General features: G+C 36.8%; 1 protein-coding gene across 2 annotated transcripts in view; it reads right to left on the bottom strand.

The window, feature by feature from the left end:
- LOC127432002 (vasoactive intestinal polypeptide receptor) overlaps positions 1-19,386 on the bottom strand; it is a 118,085-nt gene that overhangs the window by 10,352 nt on the left and 88,347 nt on the right. For both annotated transcript variants that reach the window (XM_051682721.1, XM_051682720.1), the window contains 7 exons: positions 7,368-7,518; positions 5,392-5,452; positions 5,177-5,249; positions 4,094-4,185; positions 2,943-3,072; positions 2,361-2,402; positions 1,159-1,391 (listed from right to left, as the gene is read on the bottom strand). In XM_051682721.1, coding sequence (XP_051538681.1) covers positions 1,197-1,391; positions 2,361-2,402; positions 2,943-3,072; positions 4,094-4,185; positions 5,177-5,249; positions 5,392-5,452; positions 7,368-7,518 — 744 coding nt within the window. In that variant the 3' untranslated portion in view covers positions 1,159-1,196. The remainder of the gene's footprint in view (positions 1-1,158; positions 1,392-2,360; positions 2,403-2,942; positions 3,073-4,093; positions 4,186-5,176; positions 5,250-5,391; positions 5,453-7,367; positions 7,519-19,386) is intronic.

Genomic DNA, 19,386 nt, shown 5'->3' with positions numbered 1-19,386 from the left:
ATGATGCTGTTGCATTTGTGTCCCTGAAGAGCCACTTCTGCACTAAATGATGTCAAGAGTCTACAACTGCAGTATCTCATGGCTTTCCAGTATAAAATCTCTACTTTATTTACAAGTTTTATGTATCACAGAGGGGAAAGATGATCAGTGCATGTCCTGTCCAGTACTGAGTTTATCATTCACGAACCTCGTTAACGATTCTCAGAGCATCAAATTATGATACGTTCAGCGATAAATTAGGTTTAGAACAAACTGTAAGCGAGGAACCATAGCTATAGGTAGCTCATGCCTCCAAAAGTATGTGTAGTAATTACTAGGGCTGTCAATCGATTAAAATTTTACATCAAATTAATTACATGATTTAATTCAAATAGATTAATCGCAATTAATCGCAAGTATAAATATTTGCTAAGAAAGTCCCTCAAAAAACAATCATTCAATATATAATGATTGAATAATTATAGTTATATTTAAATAATTAGAAATATAATATATATTATAAAAAGATAAGAAATAAGAAATAATAAAGATATTAAAATGCAGAAAATTTGTGTGGCAGATGTGTAAAGCATTGATAAGACAATACAAAAAGTGGTTTTAGATGGCAATATATTCTTTATTTCCATATTATTGAACATCATTGCCTATCATTGGCCTACAGTCCACAGCAATCCATTTTGCAACTGAATTCGTCAATCTGTCTAAGAGAGACGTGTCAATGTGCACATGCCTCAGACGGACGCTTTTGGAGCATCTCACTTTGGTTGCATCGTGTCAGCATTTTTAAGTAACTGTGTGAAGTTAAACGTAATTTGAAAATTGGAATGTCTTGTGTCCCCTGCATTTGGAATTGCGCTTGGTCTAGCTGCTGAAAATTGGTGGTACTTCAAGCTTGAATTGCTCTGAAGGTAGTAATAATACTTATTGTGGTCCGGGGACATGATTAATTGCTTTTATGTTATTTTTTATATAATTAATCGCACTGAATTAACGCATTAGATCAACAGCCCTAGTAATTAAATTTGAAATTCAGAACTAGTTCACATCACTGAATGAATGTTCACATTGAGTGAATGAGTGAATCTTGAGTGGACACTTCCTAAAATAAAAATTTCCTCTGTCCTTTTAAGCAGAGTCTCATCCTCTATGACAACATACCATGTTATACATCATTGTTCTGCTGTGTAGATGTTAAGTTAGACTGTTATGGATGACTCGTCATTGCATGCTGATGCACGGCGAGTATTGGGGCTGCAGCGAGTCAGCATGGAGATCTGTGTGCTGAAGTTGTTGCCGTTGCTTCCCATGGATGGGTGCTGGTACTTGGTGTCAGGACCCATAAACCTTTCGAGGTGCCATCGCCTCCATTTCCTCTTGATCTCAGCTTGGACCTGAGAGATAGACAAAAAAGTTAGTTGTTTTCTCAAAAGTCCTACTATAGTTATCAAAGTGTTAGTTCACCCAAAAATGAAAATTCTGTCATTATTTACTCACCCTTATGTTGTTTCAACAATGAGGATCACAGAATGATGAAAGGATTTTCAATTTTGGGTGAACTATCCCTTTAAATGAAGTTATAACTCTTAACCCCAAAAAGTATTTCCGTATGGGCTCTGTATGCTGTATGCCTATTATTTCAACTTTCCATCTCGGCTGACGTCACAAAGCCTTCTTATTTTTCAACCTCTCCCCTCCAACAACCTCTCCTATAGAGACAATTTGTACACAATCCAATCAATTACTGATGAATAAAAAGTCCTGCCCTATATTTCTTAAAAGTGAACAATTTTTCGTGTAGAATATAAACTTGGGTCCTTTGTTTCCACACAGAAAGCAGTATGAAATGCTTGTTTAACATCTTGGAATAGCTTCTATTCCTGATTTCTGAATTAAGTTTTAGCTGGCTTTTATCTCAACTTCATCCATAGGGCTCAAACATATCAAATTATGAGAATGCACCTGACACAAAGCCAGAATCCCTGAATCTTTTATTTAATCTGTACAAGCTAGGGACAAAGAGATGCTCTGAACATTAATGCATATATCAAAGTAATAGGCCACCTCTGCCAGTATGTCTAGAGCTATTTACAGCCTGTGTGAGCTATCAAAATCTAAGCCAATTACAGGATTCTAAGGTTTTAGCTTTTAGCCTTAGTTAAACTGAATGAAACATCAATATAGGAAGTGCCTTATGGTAAAGTATGGGGTCTGATGTTTTCCGTTTGAAAACCAAAACAAGATCAATTGTGAGTGCACCAAAACAGTCTGTCTGTCTGTCCATTTGTATTTGTATATGAAATGTCCACATCCATCTATCTATCTGTCTGTCTGTCCATCTGTCCATCCATAATGTGTCTTACCTCTCCATTTAGAAAACAGTACAGTACAGCAACCACAAAACCCTGGTAAAACAGGTAAAAGCAACATAAAGAGTAAACACAAGTTGGATTAACAAGCATTAATTGAAAACATTCTCTGGAGGATTACACAAATGAACTGCACTTTAGTACATTTTACTGGGGGGTGGGGGGGAGGGATGCCTGGCATTCAGGTGGCTTTGCTTAATCGAGTAATATGCACAAAAAATGATTTGTGCTGCTTGATCAGTTACAGTGTAATGACAGAGAAATTGAATGTTTTTCTTTATTGAGTGTAATTATGCCATGTGAAAAGAAAGTTGGCCAAGAGATAAAAGTGTGCAAGACAGATATTCTCAATGTTCAGGTCTAGATCAGATTTGCAATGGAGATATCTTCTGACTTTAAGAAATCCCTTAAGCAGTTCTACCAGACATCATTAAACTTCTTAAACTTCTATCAGAACATCAGTACTGCAATTAGCCTGAGAGCACATCCTGTGCAATCGTTAGCTCAGCACACTTGTTGTTATTTGGGTCCTGTTTGCTTTAACAGCTAGCTAGATGATTTAATCCAGTGACGTACCTGAAATGACCCAAGAATAAGGTCGAACACAAGCCTTAGCTCGGTTTTTATGTTCTCTGGAATGAAAGCAAATATGATGAAATTTATCCCAAAAAGTGGAATCAACAACAGAGTGGACTTTGCCAGTCTCCTATAGAGAGGAAGAAAAAAACACAAAACAAATAGCTTTAATGGGATACTTTTCTGTCATTCATAACCTGCACACAGCATGAGGGCTGAGCTTTCTGTAAAAGAATGTTATTACCAGGTAATATGGAAAAAGCATATAACTGGAATAACAACATTAGTGATGCTGGGTAGAAAATTGCAGATGCTTAAGAAATGAGACTGGCTTTGTGAGAACTGCACCAGAGAGAACTTCTTAAGGACAAAGGTACATTAAATCATCCAAACAGGGGTGGAGAGAGCCAATGACATTTTAGATGATGAGATTGCAGTGCACTGGGCTCTCACTCGCTGGTAGAGACCAGCTAAAATTTTAATTCTAGTAATCCAGTTACAGTTACTGACTTTAGTTAATTATTTTTAAGTACATTACTGGGGTTACACATGTATAAAAAATATTATTTATGTAGAATTTAATACATAAATCAGGCCCATAAATTATGTTTTTATGTATGTCTCTTTGTGTTTCTGTGACAGTTGAAGCCCCCTAATAAGTCATTGTAAGACAGAAACATGTGGAGTGTGATTTAAATATGACAATGAACAACAATATTTTGAATTTGTTGAGAAAAACCTCCCCAAAAAATGTATGTGAAACCAATTTATAAGTAACTTAAAAGTAAAGGAATTGGTAATGTGATTTCTTTTTGAAAAAGTAATCAGATTACAATTTTCTGGAAGTGATTAGTCATTTGTAGTGGATACATTTTTGGGATTAATTTACTTAACACTATTTGCGATAAATATGACAAAGTTTTTGCATTTCGTGCCATGAGCGCTGAGTTTTTGGGATGCTGTTAAAAAGTTCATTTTTTAAAAACAGGTCTCAAGACACCTGCGTTTTGTTCCATTACGTTGAACTCCATCTAGATTTTTGTAAACGCAAGAATGTGTTGTGTTTGAACGGCCCCTAAGCTGGTCTTCTTAGCAGAGAAAGAGTTAACCTTTAAAGCAAAAACCTGAGAATGGAAGTTATAAATACTTACGAATATTGGTTTGATTCATTTCTCCCGATGTCAGGACAGTTGATCTTCTGCCGCAGTATCCGAATGATACAAATGAACAGGATGAAGTTCATCTGTTGTTGGAGGAAAAACACAAAACAACTGGGCCTGATTTCTATTAGCAGAGGCACAGAACAGAACTACCTCTTACAGTCAGCAGCAAGACATATAATAATAACTCTTAAGTAGACAGGATTGACTAAGTTATAACTGCATACTTTCTGAATAACAAAAACAAGCAATAACTGTGCAATACGCATGTAAAAGCTTTCTGCTGACTTTCAGAAAACAAGATGTGAATCAGTATTTCAGCCTAACATAGCAAATCCCAGATACTATAAAATCTGCATAAACATTTGACTTGGGTGACAGTTCACCTTCTACTGGTCATTCTCTCACCCGCTCACTTACTCTCTCTCTCTCTGTTTCTTAAATCTGTCAAAAGAAAAGCCCATAACTGCTTGTAAGAGAGTTTTTTCACACCTTTCAGCCCTTATTGATATTTCATTTATAATCCCTGGAGGGATATCTTCAGTTTAAGGCTTCTGGAAGATTCTACAGTATGTTACTTAAACATTCAGCACAAATGCAAATTGTTAGATTATAAAGGTATAAATAAGCTGAGAAACAAAGTAAACTCATGGGGGGGGGGGGGGGGGGTTAGCTGGTCAGCCAGCTAGTCTCCCAGACTAATTAGCTGAAAAACCCTTAGAAATACCATTAAAACCATTAAAACAGACCATCTTGGCCAATCTAACGACACATGTGCATGTTTCTTACAAGCTAATGTTTTCTGAGAGCTTTCATTAATGATAGCAAGATCAAATACATTGATTATGGGGGCTGCTGCAATTAAGACACAGAATAAATGTCTTCTAATCTGGGAGTTTAATACACTTCTTATTCTGCACTGCACAGACTGGGGAACTGAGACTGACATACCAGCCAACAAGCTAGTCTCCATGGTGACATTGAGTGATAGCTAACATAATGTGAAATGTCAGCTTTCTCTAATCATATTAATGCCAACACATCAGATACTCTCTGAGAGTTAGGACATCTCACCAGAATTGAGGCTAATATTGGGGTTTTGATAATCCACCAGAATGAGTCAGAGTTCTCAATTATATCCCAGCATCTGGAAAAAAGATATACAAATGTGTACAGTACATTTATGCTCACAAAGGCTAAGTGTTTTAAGTCTTAATAATAATGGAATGTAACGGAATACATTATTTAAGACTAGACTTGGAGGACTTTGACAGAGACATTATTCCTACCCGACATCGTTGAAGTAAGCCTTGGCAAAGCTCCAAGCCATGATGAAAATCGTTGGGCCTCCTGTAGTGAGGTGAAATGACTGTATATTTCATCAGTAACACTAACATATTCAATCAATAACATAATGATTATGTCAAAGGTTAACAAAAGGGTCAATAAGAAGGTTAAGACACACATAAAAAGCTGTTCAGATTGTACTACTAAAACCCAGAAGAGAACTATCATTTTCGAGCCTGTGGTTTCTTCTGGAATTTCCTATGGGTATTTAGCAGTTTTCAACTTATGAGAAAAATAAGGCCTGTGATTAATATTATAGACTAAATCACACTGAATTCGTGACAGTATGTCAAAAGTACTGCTGGTGAAATCAGTCTGTGCATCCCGAAATTTGAACCACTGCCCCCAGTGGCCGAAGCTGGAAGTGTTGTTTAGGTGAAATGTACACAGGGTGGCACCAAAAGCAAGATGTATTTTTAGTTGTAAATGACGTTATACAGTCAACAGGCATATACATTTTTATTAACCTTAACCCAAACCCCAACTGTAAACCTAAACGTCAGAGGAGTAAAAATTAAATTGCAGAACAAAAATGCAACCTATGAATCTGGCTTACCATTGTTTATGTGAACACAATTACTTTTTTGATTTCCATGGGACCAGAACCCATGTCAAGGAGATTGTGCACTGACCACCACAGGGAAAGCTGAACCCATTAGAATTGATTGCAAAAATGTCTGATGGTGATGGCGCTTGTCAGTAACTCTGCAGAATAGGGTCAATTTCAGGAAATACATGATTATTCTGATTATTTCCCATGTCATCATATTGAGTATTACTAGAGACTTTCATATTTTGTTCTACAATTTAAAATTACACACAATCATACTTCAAATGTGAATTTTGAAGCTTCTGTATGTTTTAAAGATAAAAGTTGCTGCAGAGCCTAGTACCCCAGGAGGGGGCAGCCGCTGCCCTTTCCCTGGCAGCAGCAAGCCCTCACGTGTTGCTCACAAAGATGGGCCCTCAAGATGATCCGGAGGCCTACCTCGAGCTCTTTGAGCACACGGCCAAAGCCCTGAGATGGCCGCATGAGCAATGGGCAGTTCACCTTCTGCTGCTGCTGACCGGGGAAGCCCAGATTACTGCACAACAACTTCGGGTCACTGATCTCCTGGACTACAAGTTGCTGAAGAAGTCTATCCTGCAACGGGTCAGCCGCAGCCCAGAAGAACACCGCCAGTGCTTTCGCTCCTTGATGCAGAGTAAGGTCAGCTGCCCGTTTGCCTTTGCTCAGCAGCTCTGCGATGCCTGCCGGCAGTGAATGCTGGCTAGAGAGAACAGCGACGCCAACGATGTGATCAGCTTGGTGGTGCTGGAGCAGTTCACCTCCTGGCTGCCGAAGGGGACAGCCGAGTGGGTCCAGTGCCAATGGTCGCATCGCTAGACAAAGTGGTCCAGCTGGCGGAAGACCATCTGGCAGCATATCCGGGCACCCTTTCCCCCCCTGCTGTCTCATCCCCAGCTCTGTCACTCTGTGAATGTCACTTTTATTGACAAAATAATAAGTTCGCTTCAAGGCGCAACAATATAGCTTCATATAACTTAAATCTTCAAAACGGCATTGGCCAACACACACAAACAGCTTCTCAGCTGGGCTCTCTCTCCCCTCACACTCTGAGGACTGACCCTTTTACTTCCCCCTGCCTCTCACTGTGAACACAGAAACAAGCAATTACCAGCAATTCATCTCAGGTGAGAACCATCACCGCTTACTCTCTTTCCAGATGAACGATCGACCATGCCCTGCTCACTACACACAGACATTATTAAACTCTTAAATCGAAAGCTGCTATTCAAAAAAAAATAAAAAATAAAAAAAATAGGACATTTTTGAGGGAACCCATGGCGAATTCACCTTCTAGGTTGGCCTACAAATTGACATCATGACTGAACTGCTCTATACTATGACACCTACCCCAACCAATCAGAATGTACCACCAGAAGTACTTCCTCTCTGAGAAGGAAACCGCCAATAGAGCATGAAGATAGAGACCTTCCACTAGGAGCCAGAAGAAGCTGGCCATAATGCAATACTGGAAGAAGATGATCACAGCTTTGCAGCCAACCTGAAAATCAGTCAAAGAAACAGAGGAAATGACAGTAACTTTGAAGAAGTTATTCACACACTTGAGTGCTCATCTTTTGGAATGGGGGCTCCTGACATTTTCAACGACAATAACAGCAAATTACAAAATGCCCTCTGCTGCAGTGAGACTATATGCAAATGTTCACAACGAAAAAAAATGTTTTGTGAATCCCACCAAAATTATAGATGGGGCAAGTGTGAGATACAATTTTGATGAGCTACAACACTGATAATTTCAGTGATCTCATTCTGAACAAATCAGTTCTACATTTAATTGTTTCAGAATTACTTACTAGCTACATCATATATACACTGAGTACAAAATATGAGTGCTAAACCTTTTTAGACAAGACAATTTTCTCATTCATGTTTTAGGACAACCCTGTTTTGTTTGGGGGTGGAATGTTATGGAGTTGATGGTTGACCAAGGACCGTGTAAAAACAGCTAATAATGACTTTAACTAGTGAATGTTGTTGCACCATACCACATTATTTACAGTCAACATTTTTGTGCTTTGAGCCCAGTTATTTCATATTTTGTCAGTAAAAATTTATCACTATGATTTTTTTCCCATAGCAGAGTTGAACTAAGTTTCACAAGGCCAATGCATGTCAACACACACAATAAAAGAAACCTCTGTTAGAACCACATTATCAACATTTTTATCATGTCACTCAAATATTATGTCAGAAACACCAACCCATTATTTATAAAGGTGGAAATGTCACAGAATAAAAAGGTTGACCAAAAAGTAAGGGACAAAGACAAATTCTAAATTTTCTGAAAGGAGGAAATTAATAAAAATTTTGAAAGAAAACTTTACAGACAGTAAAATCAAAACTTTATTTAACTTTTGCATTCTATATAGGCCTAACCCATTAAAATTAAACAGTGATGAATGGGGACATGTAAATTTGCTGATATTTAGATGAAAAACAAACATTTAAAACTATTTATTTTATTTATTTTTGCATTACACAATAAACATGGTGAAATCTATCAAATAAAGTGATTAAGTTTAAAATCCTTAATTAATTCACTTATACTATTTACATAAAAAAGGACATTCCCAGTGAAATAATCTCTCTAAACATAAATGTGATGTGATGAATAGTTTATCTTGTTTGGGATAGAACATTTCAAATGAGTATATTTGTCATTTTAAAATTCCTTTACATCATGTTAATAATGTAAGAAAATATTACGCATACTTAAGAAGTTCAATGTGGAGGAAGTTAAAGTCTTTTGATTAGTTCGTAAAAAGTCTGTCAGGACTAAATGAGAAAAAAAAAAAAAAGAAAATCTGAAATTACTCAGATTTAATTAGCCTTTTGGGCAACCCAGGACAATAGTTGTCAAATCTTTTATATAGGTCATAGCATAGGGTTAGGGTTAGAGGTTAGCCTAACCCTAACCCTAATAGGTATACAAATGCCATTAAGCTCATTATATTAATCATGTGATGACAGCCTTACTTGTAACATTTTTAAACTATTCCCAAGAGGAACTCTCAGTATCAGCCTGCACATGTATTCAGGCTTTTTAATAACCTTTAGAAGTATCCGTTGCAGAGTTGGCAGAGAAAGGCCAAAGGCCATCTTTATACAGTACATACATTCAGGGCATATTTATTAGTAATCTAAAGCAGTGCCGAATTAAAAAAACACAGTAACCTTTGAGCTAAAATGAATAGTTCTCCCATAAATGGAAATTCTGTTATCATTTACTCAACTTCAAGTTATTCCCACCCATTTTCTTTCTTTCTTTCCATGGAATACAAAACCATTATAAATAATGTCACCATTCACTTTCATAGCATCTTTTTTCACACAATAGTGACCAAGGCTAACATTCTGTCAAACATCTCCTTTTGTGCTCCACGGAAGAAAGATACACAGATTTGGAGCAACATCAGGTTGAGCAAATAATGGCAGAATTTAATTTATGGGTATACATATGCAACAAACCTGCATTCTTGGTTAGCGTTGAAAGCTGGAGAAAAGCCTACTGAATGGCAAATTTATTTATAAATCAGACCCAGATGGTTTAACAAAAGTAATTTCAGAATTTAATTAGGGGTTCAAGCACAAAGTGCTGAAACCCTATTGTAATTGCTCAGATTTTTATTATTCTTCTTCTGCAATAAAACTGATTGCACAGACCAAACCATAAGGCCTAGAGACATGAAACTTTGGGGAATTGTAATACTCCAGCTGGCTACGCATGCACATGTTCTCTCCACGATTGGCCTATAGGTGGCACTGTAGCAGAGGCAAATTCATTTTGGGCCATAACTCCTAAACCATGTTGTACACTGAAGTTACTTATATCATTGGAATGATCGAACACAATGGATACGCCATGAAAATATTTTTGCAATTTGCAATTTTTCACAAAACCTACTTTTGCGAACTAGTGCTAGGCCATTCGACTGATCGGAACCAAACCTGATCGGAGTTCCAATATCAATAATTATTAAAAAAAGTTTGCAACAGTACACAAAAACGTACGAATCATGACTGGCAGCTTTTACACAAATGCCTATAACTCTTGAACATGAAAAAATTGCGCATCTTGGCGGCGCAAAAAAATTCAATGCAGTGTCTTTGTCCAAGGTGCCACCAAGGTCAACGAAGACAGTTGCATATCTCGAAAAACATGGCCGCCATTGACCAATCAACTTTCAGTAGCATTTAGACAAAGTCAGCAAACGCCGATCAGGAACGAATCGCGGTGGGCACATTTGACTCTTGGTTCTAGAGGTCTGTCCAAAATAAAAATACAAAATGGCAACTGGGAGGTGCCATCACGTTTTACATGCATGTAAATTGCTGAATATTACGAGGTGTGTCACACAGACACTTGGTAGACATATCATATGATAGATCTCCACTTTCTGAACAACTTTGCCTCAAGGACCATTGGTGTCAAACAAATTGTTCGTTAAATATTTGAGATTATTTAGAAAACCTACTTTTGATAACTAGTCCTAGGTTTTTTATGCAACAGCAACAAAACATGCACTGGAAGAATCATTGGACAGCCTAGATCAATAATTATATAAAAAAAGTTGAACTTTTTATTTGGCATGGCTATAACAGGGTAATTTAAACATATGGGTGTGGCCTAGATTACGCAAAAGCCAATAACTCCAAAAAGAAAAGTCCTATTTTCATCAAATTTAGTATGCCATTGCGAGATATAATATTGAAGAGGCATGCAAAATTTGGAGGAGATCAGACAATAGGTGGCACTATAATAGTTCTTAATGTTTGTGCTATCACGTTTTACATGCGTGTGAATGGTTGTATATTCTGCTGTTTCACACAGATACACGTTATTCATATCATATAAAAGATCTCATAATTCCGAACAACATTTCCTCAAGAACCATAGGTGTCAATCACTTGCCTGACTCCTGAGCTTATTGTTGATGGTTACACTGCATTGTAAGGGGGTTCAGTGGAAAGGAGGAGGCGAGAACCGGCTTGACAACTTAATAATTTAATAAACAACTTAACCACACAACCAAAACCACACAGTACAGCTGCCTGCAATTCTCTCTCTCTCTCTCTCGAACTGTCGTCCCCGGTCGCCTTTATCCCTCGCGCGCCCCATCAGGCTGATTGGGGACCGGGTGTGTCTCATTCCAGCCCGGCCCCGCCCTCCTCGGTTCTACATGCATGCTACCTGCAGGTGTTTTCTTTTTTTTCTTTATATACCCATTCCACTCATATGCCCTGATGTAACCTTTTACCAATTACATGCCACACACAAATTCAAAGTCAACAATCGTTTATGCCACACATACTGCCCATGCCAGTGTTGTAGTCGAGACCAGCTCATTCGAGTACAAGTACGAGTCAGAGTCGAGACCAGAGAGGCTTGAGTCAAGACCGAGACCAGAGAGGCTCAAGTACTAGTCAAGACTGAGTCCAGAAGAGGCTGGGTCTGAGATGAGACTTAAAGGATTATGAGATCTTAAAGGATGTTTTAACTGTACAGTGAAAACAACAAAATTGGCACCAAGCTTATATATTAAATATATCTTATTTAATTTACTTTGGATTTGGACCTATATTGGTTTAAACATTATTACCACTTCAGAATAAAAATGAAGTAAATGGCACATACTATGACAATTATGACATGTCAATAAAAATATCAAATCATGTTTCAAGGTGCCTATGTGGCTAAGCATGCCAATGCAACTACTGGCTTCTGTGCACTACTCCATTCTTTGTAAGGAGTTCTGCTTTACAAAGCACAACTTTGCTGTAATATTACTTCAGTGTTTAAAAATGAACAACATTGTATTAAATCTGACATAATGTGAACATAAGTGAACCTAAACCTTTAAATTCAAGTTGTTTAATATTTCCTCAATTTTTAATTAATTATAATCACTTCTTCTGTGCAAAACATTACTGCAAATGGGAAAATTAATAATGTACTGTGAACACAGTACGTGAACGTAAACCTTTACATTCAATTTGTTTTACATTTCCTCAACATTCCATTAATTTTAATCATTTCTGCTGTACAAAACATTACTGCATATGGAAAAATGTATAATATAACATACTGTAAACACAGTAAGTGAACTTGAACTTTTGCTTTCAATTTTCTTACAATGTCTTGAATTAAGTGAAATTACAGTGTTCTTGACAGTTATAAAAGGGCATGATTACTTTTCAAAAATATGAGAGAAGAGACCATCCTGTTAACCAAACAGGCACGATGTGGTCTCATCATCATTTAGTCTCTTGACTAAAAATTCTCTCTACTAGTGCTGAGGAGGCAGGGAATGACAACAGTTTTAACGCCAGTGCATGCGGTTGTGGGAATCTGTCCTTGTTTTTAGCCCAGAAGACAAGTGCTGTGTCAGTCAGTGGATCCTGGATTTCAATGAAGTATTTACTTATCTGATAAGAGATGTTGGAATCCACTGTGGAGTTGCGCTGGCTCTTGTGGGCTTGTTAATTGGCTACAAGCCATAGAACTTTGACAGGTGGAGAATTATTTGATGGAACATCCAAGTCAACCCAGTTCAGAACAAACTGTGGATCAAGCATGGCAGCAAGAAGTATGTCATGGTCAAAAGGCATGGGTTTTTCACACATTATCGGCATTTTTGTTTTCACAAATATCCCTGAAAATCTTTTTCGTAGAGAGGATTGAAGGGCCTTAATCAGTGGCTGGCACTGACATTTTGTCTCTCCCATTTTCAGAAGATGTGTGTTCAGATCTAGAACAGTAGGAACCACCATACTTATAGTCACAGATTTTTCGCCTTTTGTTTTGTCAGTTGTCTCAGAAAATGGTCCAATGCACTCAGCTCTTGAAGTTGGTTCCATTCACAGAGAGTAAACACCACATTTTCAAATCCGTGACCACAAACTTCTGTCAGGGTTCTGTGGCCAAGACCCATGATAGCTTGCACTTGTTTGAAAGTTGAATTCCAATGGGTAGTATTCGCCCACTGGTATTGACTTACCACTGCCAAAAGCTGCTTTGAAGCGGTTCTTGAAAGTAGTGCTGCTATGCAGTAGGGATGTTAGCTTGGATGCTTTTGCTATTACCAGGTATATGCATTTGGCTTCTTTCAATCCATTACCAATAACCAGCTGAAGAGAGTGGGCAAAGCATGATTGTCTTGACCATGTCTACCAAGGTTTCTTGGTCGCTGTCTAAATCCTCCCACAGCTCCTCACCTTCCAAGTTGTCCATCTCTTCCTCACTCTCATGTCAACATATTGCTGAGGTAACTTCACTTTAAAGGCACATTTCATGTTTGCAGCATTGTCTGTTATAATGTAATCAATCTTGCTTGTAATTCCATTCTCCTCTTTTATGCCATCAAAGGCCATTGCTATGTTATCACCAGTGTGGCTACTTGGGAAATGTCTACAGTCCAAAAGAAGAGAGTTCAGCTTGTAAACATTATCAGTGGCATTGCAAACATGTGCTTTCAAGGAAGGAACGCAAAGTATGGTCTGACTATATATCTACAGTTACTGAGATGGAACTTTGTTTCTTCAAGGTTTCATGAATATGCATCTTAACCTTTCGAAATAAATCTGGAATGCAATTCTCAGAAACTGTTGCTCTTGAAATGGGAATGTACTTGCTATCTAGTGTGTGAAGAAAATGTCAGAAGTGTTCGTTCTCAGTTATAAACAATGGCAAATAATCAAGTCAGTGATGATGCTTGACTGATTGCTCGTTGGCGACTTGAGTCAGGACTGTAAAGCTAAACTTTAAAATGATGATGCTACACTTTGTTGTGCAGGTGCACTTCCAGTAGATTCTGAATGCACAACTGTCTTGTACTCAGCAAGTCTTGAAATTTTTTATTTTTATTTCTATAATGTATTTAACATGGTTATTTGTTAGTGTAATTTGTTATAAAACTGATTTAGACATTAATAAACTCTTTTTAAGTCAGCGCTTAATATAAGCTGCATATACAGTATGATCAAATAGAACTGTAGCAAATGATGTGCATACTCTCAAAGCATTGCAACTCTGGGCAACTACTAAAGTTATTGAATTGTACCTTTTCTCAACTCTCTCTCTCTTTCTCTCTCTCTCACACACATTCTCTCTCTCTCATACGCATACACACACACACACACACACACACACACACTGAACAATGAGGGGGAGAGAAAAATAGAGAGCGCGAGAGCCGCTGAACAGTGTGGGAAAACTGCTGCATTTTAAATGCTGTACAGTATCGATGTAACATTTCCAAACCCTCTGTTTTACCCCATGTTAAACTGCTAAGGACCACCACAAACAAAATGTAATATACCTGCATCATGTGTCATTATTATGTATTTTAAGTTTTATGCATGTACAGAAGACATAAACTTAAATGCATTGAATGTAATATAAATGTATTTTAATGTTAAAATAGCTGAAGAGTTCTTACATTTCTTTGTGCTTTCGCTCCACATGTTTCAGTAATTGATGCGCTGCAGAATTTGCATATTTGCAGTTTTACTGCAGATGAAATCTTTGTGGTTGAAATATGCGAACTGAATAATAGAAAGTGTAGCAGACATTTTTTTTAAAAAATGAGACCGAATTCCAGGAGGCTTCAGATAACATCCTGATGCTATCTAACCTCATGTCAGTCTGAAGTCATGCATAAAAGAAAATCATCAATCATTGGTTAACCGAACATGTCACTTAACCGTCAATAAAAAACGGGAATAGAGTGGACTCTGGGATAAGTCCGATTCCAACCTTGTTCGAGTACAAGTCAAGACCAAGTCAAAATGCACCATGCGAGTCCATGACAAGACCGAGACTGGTCAAATATGGTCTCGAGACCGAGACCGAGACCGAGTCCAAGACCAAGTCCGGTCTCGAGTACTACAGCACTGGCTCATGCCCTGAACTACACAGAATGTGAACTGCGTTGCAGATTCTCTTGTCTACATAAGTATATTAGACCCCTATTAGCCATTTAATTATTTATATTCCTGAGAAATCTTCCACCCCGTTTTCATATGATTTCTGAGATTCTATGTATAGTTTTGTTGGCTGTTAAGGTCACATTACCTTAAATTGTACTAAAAATACTAATACTTCCTAAAGAGTCAATATCTTTCGCAACACATACTCTTCCTGCATTCACATTTACACTTTCAAACTTATCTTTAGTACTCCTAGCACCCTCCATTTCTGGCTTGTTCAACTCCCCTACGGATGTTAGTCAATATACACTCCACTTTTCTCTGTAATCTCAGGTTCTTGCAATAACCATTTCCTAAATCCATATTGCCTTTTTGGGTGATACTTTTTAACCTTACTTTTCAATCTTGCATTGAAATTATCTGACATGTCTTTAACTCATGCAAGCAGAGCTTTACACTGATGTCAAATATGCTTACCTTTTTCCACAAATGTTTTCTCAACTTCAACGCAACACATGAAACAACCTAATAATGATTTAACATACAACTGTTGTAAATACATTGTGCAAAGTGTAAAGTAACGAATTACAAATACTCACGTTACTGTAATTAAGTCGTTTTTTCCAGGAATTGTACTTTTTTACCATAAAATGGTATACTTTTACTTTTACTTGTGTAGATTTTAAGTGCTGTAACTGTAATTTTAATGCACTATTTTCCCACCATCTGTGTTCGCTACTTCCCTGTCCTGATTTTATTTTTATCTATCAACATGATTGGCTAGGGAGAGTCTCGTGACTCCCATCAAATCAAATCAAGTAAAAAACTTGAATGGCAGCTGCAGATCCGACGCCAACTGTTATGGATGTGGAGGATGTCTCAAACACAGTTCACACAGTTCAACACCTGAACATCACGGCCGCACCTGAAAGGGCTTTTCGCAGTGAAAAAGGCCAATTGCTTTATTGTGTCATGTGAGTTTATCTTGCTCAAGCCAGATATCAGCATTAATCCTGCCTCTAATTTTAAGAAACATATCGAGGTAAATTTTATATTTCTGCTTACTAGATTCTGTGTGTCTATAATGTAGCCTGTAATTTAGCTATCTATCACTGAGATTATTAGGTTGAGGTGAGAGATTAAGGCAATGTTATCAATAGGGTTGGGCGATAAAACAATCTTGAAAACATGAAAAAAAAAAAAAAAAAGGAAGAGATGTCCTCTATATCGATGATAAATTTTTGAGCAATTTTCTATACTTAGCCTATGTTCTACATCTAGACCAGGGGTGTTCATTACATCGATCGCGATAGCAAGAGCACCACTGGTTGGTTGATCTAAATAAAATATAAAAGATTGACTTTTTATTTCCTGACGTCTGTAACTACGTGTTGTTTGACTGACAGGCAGCTAATGTTTGTGCGCTTTACATGCGCCAAAATGGTCAAATACACTTCATAATTCTGCCAGTGCCTGTCTTGGTGAGGCATTAATGTAAACGCAGTCGGTTTGGTCTAAAGAGAACGTAAACAGTGGGACAAAAAGCATCAAAATGTTGGACTTGAAGTGTGTACATAACTGAATTGAGCACTGTCTAGTAGCCTATGTCATTTAAAGGTAATTAATCAAACAACAATAACAAGAAAACAAGAAAACCACTCACTACTTTTGGCTGAATAACTTGAGTAGCTTTAAAAGTATTCATGTAATAGAATAAAACAGTGACATTTTTAACAATAATATTTTTTAATAATATTGTTTTTTAAAAAAAAAGTTTTTTATAAACCGACCCCTGATGTAGAGAGAGTGTTAATGATGATAAAATTTTTATAATTATGCTTAGCCTTTATCAAGTTTTTTCTAATGCCTGATAGAAAAGTATCAACCTTTGTAGAGCAATACTTCAGGCAAAACATTCCACCAGTCACAAACTTCAGAAAATTGTGCATCATGCATTAGTATGAGAACACAACTATTGCTGTGCTTAAAAGATACAAGAACTAAATGTGGAACATTGTATCTCAAAAGGAATATAAGGTGGCACCCCATGTGCTACTTAAAGAAATAGTTCACTCCAAAAAGAAAATTCTCATAATTTACTCACCCTCATGCCATCCCACGTCTATGACTTTCTTTCTTCAGCAGAACACAAATTAAGATTTTTAGAAGAATATTTCAGCTCTGTAGGTCCATACAATGCAAGTGAATGGATGCCAAAATTTTGACAATCCAAAAAGCACATAAAAGGCAGCACAAAAGTAATCCATATGAAATCCATGACTTCAGAAGTGATATGATAGGTGTGGGTGAGAAAAAGATCAATATTTAAGTCCTACTCCCTGCCCAGTAGATGGCAAAATGCATGATAAATGTGAATCACCAAAAACAAAAGAAGAAAGTGAAAGTTAAAGTGGAGATTGACTGAGCGAGGAGAATTTATAGTAAAAAATTGACTTAAATATTGATCTGTTTCTCACCCAACCTATCATATCTCTTCTGAAGACATGGATTTAACCACTGGAGTCACATGGATTAGGCTACTTTTATGCTGACTTATGTGATTTTTGGAGCTTCAAAATTTTAGCACCCATTCACTTACATTGAATGGACCAAAAGAGCTGAGATATTCTTCTAAAAATCTTAATTTGTGTTCTGCTGAAGAAAGTCATACACATCTGGGATGACATAAGGGTGACTAAATGATGAGAGAATTTTCATTTTTGTGTGAATTATTCCTTTAATGCCCAATATGGCCCCTGTACCAAACAATTGCTCTACCACCTCTACTGTGCGAGATATGACGTGCCAAGTGACCCTGCTTTTTAACTGGTTTTTTTTTTGTTGCATTCCTTGCATTGTTTTAAACATGTTTTATGTGCAACAACAACCCTCTCAGTCGGCATTAAGGAAAATTTAGACCCTAGACAAACTGATTTTAATGTAATTGTTTCATACATTATGATACTGAAAATAACTTTTTCATCTTTTCATTTCTGTAATCATGTTGCCCTTTTACTTATTATTTTAAATCAGATTCATTTAGTGTTTACATTATCATAGATAAGTGATGTATTTTAAAAGTTGTCAGTCACAAACACCTATAAAATACCTATACTTTTTATTCTTTCTGGCAAACAGCCATAGAAGGGAATGTAAATTATCTTATATGTGCTACATTTTTAAATTGCAGCACCGAGTTTTTATTATAAAGAGGCATAGCTTTCGCAACTCAGTACTTAATAATCACTACTCATGAGTACTTTTAAATGAGCTAATTTTTTACTCTTACTTGAGTAGTTTTTAGGACAGGTACTTTTACTCTACTCAAACTAATTGTTTTTTAAGAAATAACAGTACTTTTACTTGAGTATTATTTTTCAGTAATCTTTCCACTCCTGGTGCTATCAATAAGCATCTCTCCATCATCTGTTAGAATGTGCATGCCACCACACAACATTGAAAGTGATGACTTTACCTTTGACAAAGAACAGCACTAAAGAATTGTGCGCTGACGATATTTCCTTATTTGAAAATGCAGGATAGTCAACAAACACTATGTAAAAACCATAGGAGAGGTCTGAACAAATAAAAATAAAAAATTGGCCACCAGAAGACGCTATCAAATTTCACATGCATGTAAATGGTTGTATATTCTATTGACCTGTTTTATGTGATGTCACTGTATGACCGCGCCGCCATGTTTGTGACCAAAATTCCATATACCTTCAATGTTCTCAATGTGGCAAAAGCAGGTGAAAATTTTGTTGCTATTTATAAATCTTGTAAGGATGATACTGCTGTTTAATTACCAGAGGCAAAATTATTTTTTCAGTCAATAAAGTTATATATAAAGTTATATAAAGGTTTTATTTTAAGCGACGGCTTCATTTCGCCAAAGTCAGGCAAAGAGCACGGTCTTTGCTCATTTATTCAGACACATCAGTTATCTATACATCTTCTATATTTATAACATAATTGAGTAGGATACAATTAAACTGGAAATGCACATAGGACGATGTTATTCATAACACCCAGACTGTATAGAGGTATGTCATAATTGTAACACATTATAATAAATAAAAAGCACTATAATGTGAATATATAGTACATATTTAATGTGTGTACACTGTATACTAATAACAATCAATAAACAACACACCATAAGATCATGAAGCACAAACTCTATTCACACCACCAGACTATGTAAAACGCTAATAGGCCTCGGCTTCTTTCTGTGTGTTCTTCTTCATGAGTTAAAAGCAGCTCTTACATTCATACAAATGGGATCATCACAGATGTTTTGTAATAAACTTTGTTTATTGCAAAGGGTTTAAACAATGTTTTCCATGCTTGTTCAATGAACCATAAACAATTAATGAACATGCACCTGTGGAAAAGTCATTAAGACACTAACAGCTTA

The sequence above is a fragment of the Myxocyprinus asiaticus genome, chromosome 41 (genome assembly GCF_019703515.2).
Source record: "Myxocyprinus asiaticus isolate MX2 ecotype Aquarium Trade chromosome 41, UBuf_Myxa_2, whole genome shotgun sequence".
NCBI classification, from domain to species: Eukaryota; Metazoa; Chordata; class Actinopteri; order Cypriniformes; family Catostomidae; genus Myxocyprinus; species Myxocyprinus asiaticus.
This window is presented reverse-complemented; position numbering and strand designations above follow the sequence as displayed.